This window comes from Nanorana parkeri, unplaced genomic scaffold (assembly GCF_000935625.1).
Source record: "Nanorana parkeri isolate BGI_ZX_2015 unplaced genomic scaffold, ASM93562v1 scaffold4851, whole genome shotgun sequence".
Taxonomy (NCBI): Eukaryota; Metazoa; Chordata; class Amphibia; order Anura; family Dicroglossidae; genus Nanorana; species Nanorana parkeri.
The window spans coordinates 6,919-9,240 of NW_017311113.1; the positions used below are offsets into that span (position 1 = coordinate 6,919).

At 52.6% G+C, this 2,322-nt stretch overlaps 1 protein-coding gene across 1 annotated transcript in view; it reads right to left on the minus strand.

The window, feature by feature from the left end:
• LOC108804035 (phosphatidylinositide phosphatase SAC2-like) overlaps window positions 1-2,065 on the minus strand; it is a gene marked incomplete at both ends in the record, with an annotated part of 8,875 nt that extends 6,810 nt beyond the window's left edge. Inside the window, 2 exons of the mRNA XM_018575802.1 lie at window positions 599-723; window positions 1,998-2,065. Coding sequence (XP_018431304.1) covers window positions 599-723; window positions 1,998-2,065 — 193 coding nt within the window. The remainder of the gene's footprint in view (window positions 1-598; window positions 724-1,997) is intronic.
• Between the last annotated feature and the right edge of the window lie 257 nt (window positions 2,066-2,322).

The window sequence follows — 2,322 nt, forward strand, 5'->3', positions numbered from 1 at the left end:
GGACGTCGGGTCAGTATGGGGGGGAGGTCGGGTCAGATCATAGTGAGCTCCCCCGGCTCGGCTGAGGAAAACTTTATACGTTTTGCTCTTACAATCATTGTAAACAAATCTTTTGCAGCGTAATAAATAAAATGTTCTGATCATGTGACGGATCTTCCATGTTTGTGGGAACCAATCTCCCATCAAGACAAACCAGACCAGCACCCGACCAATGGGCAGAGAGGTGAGCCGCGTATAGACATCGCCGCACCTGCCGAATGTCATCACCAGTCATTGGACAGCTCAGATCGCAGTCAAGCCAATCAGAGAGGATCTTTACCTTGTGATCGCTGTGAACCAATCACAGGTGTACGCAGTGGCAGTGTTTACAAACATTCAGCATAGGGGAGGAAGGAAGGAGGACATCCAAGGTGGAGGTACGAGGGACTGGACAATGGCCGGGTCAGCACAGCGGTGTATAGAATGTGGGGCCATGTGGGGTAACCTTGGGGTAAAGCTGGAGTCATTTTTGGGGATTGCTGGCTCCGCCCAGTGTACGGCCTGCAGAAGTTGGCCTATTGGAAGACACGAGCGCCATAACAAAGGAAGTTGAACCCACCAATGTTCATGGAAGTCAAAGCTGATGTAGGTGAGACGGGGGCAGTTGAACATCAGGACTTGCTTCAGGTAGGAATCACCGATGATCTTTTCCCTGCCGGTCTGATCCACCAGATTGAGGATGACCTGTCACAGAGCGAGAGCCAATCATATCAGAGAGACGACACATTCACCTACACACACTATAAAGCCAGAAGTATTGGGACGCCTTACACGCACATGAACTCTAATGGCCCCCCAGTCTTAGTCCGTAGGGTTCAGTATAGGGTTGGCTCCGCCCTTTGCCGCTATAACAGCTCCGCCTCTTCTGGGAAGGCGTCCGCAAGGTTTAGGGGCGTGTCTATGGGAATGTTGGACCATTTGTGAGGTCAGGTACTGATGTTGGGGGAGGGGCTTGCAGTCTCCGCCTCTAATTCATCCCAAAGGTGTTCTATGGGGTTGAGGTCAAGACTCTGTGCGGCCAGTCACGTTCCTCCTCCCCCCTCCCCCATCCATGTCTTTATGGACCTTGCTTTGTGCACTGGTGCGCAGTCATGTTGGAACAGGAAGGGGCCATCCCCAAACTCCTCCCACAAAGCTGGGAGCATGAAATTGTCCAAAATATCTTGGTGTGCTGATGGCTTAAGAGTTCCCTTCACTGGAACTAAGGGGCGGAGCCCTACCCCCGAAAAACAACCCCCCCCTATCCCAAACTTTACACTTGGCACCGTTCTCCTGGCAACCGCCAAACCCAGACACACCCATCGGATTGCCAGACAGAGAAGCGTGATTGGTCCCTCCAGAGACCACGCCTCCACTTCTCTAGAGTCCAGTGGCGGCGTGCGTTACACCACGGCATCCCACGCTTTGCATTGCACTTGGTGATGTGCGGCTTGGATGCAGCTGCTCGGCCATGGAAACCCATTCCATGAAGCTCTCTACGCACTGTTGTTGTGCCAATCTGAAGGCCGCATGGAGTTTGGAGGTCTGTAGCTATTGACTCTGCAGACAGTTGGCGACTTCTGCGCACTGTGCGCTTCAGCATGCGCTGACCCCGCTCTGTCATGTGACGCGGCCGACCACTTCCTGGCTGAGTTGCTGTTGTTCCCGGTTGCTTCCACTTTGTTATAATCCCAGTAACAGGCGACCGCGGCGGAATATTTAGTAGCCGGGAAATGTCACGAACGGACTTATTGCACAGGTGACAACCTATCACGGCACCACGCTTGTAGTCACCGAGCTCCTGAGAGCGACCCGTTCTCTCACCGATGTCTGTAGAAGCGTCTGCACGCCGAGGTGCCTCCACGCAGGGGATTGGAGGACCTGAGTCACATGATTGGGAGGGGGAGGGGCCAATACTTTTGGCAATATAGTGTATACACATTACATTCACCTATACCCGGAATGACAGAGCCACCTACCTGCTTCTTATAGATCTCCAGCTCTCTATTGAAGTGCGAGCAGAAATACGGACTCGTCTCCTTCTCACCTGCCGGAGGAATCAGAGGATAGAGGACCAAATACAGAACACCAGAGTGACAACATTCACCAGAGTGACAACATTCACCAACATTCACCAGAGTGACAACATTCACCAACATTCACCAGAGTGACAACATTCACCAGAGAGGAACTACTACCCCCATCATACTGCCCGCAGGAGGGTATAAAACACGAGATTCCATAATACACACCAAATACCAGGACACACACCGCCCATAGCGCACACACACACACCGCCCATAG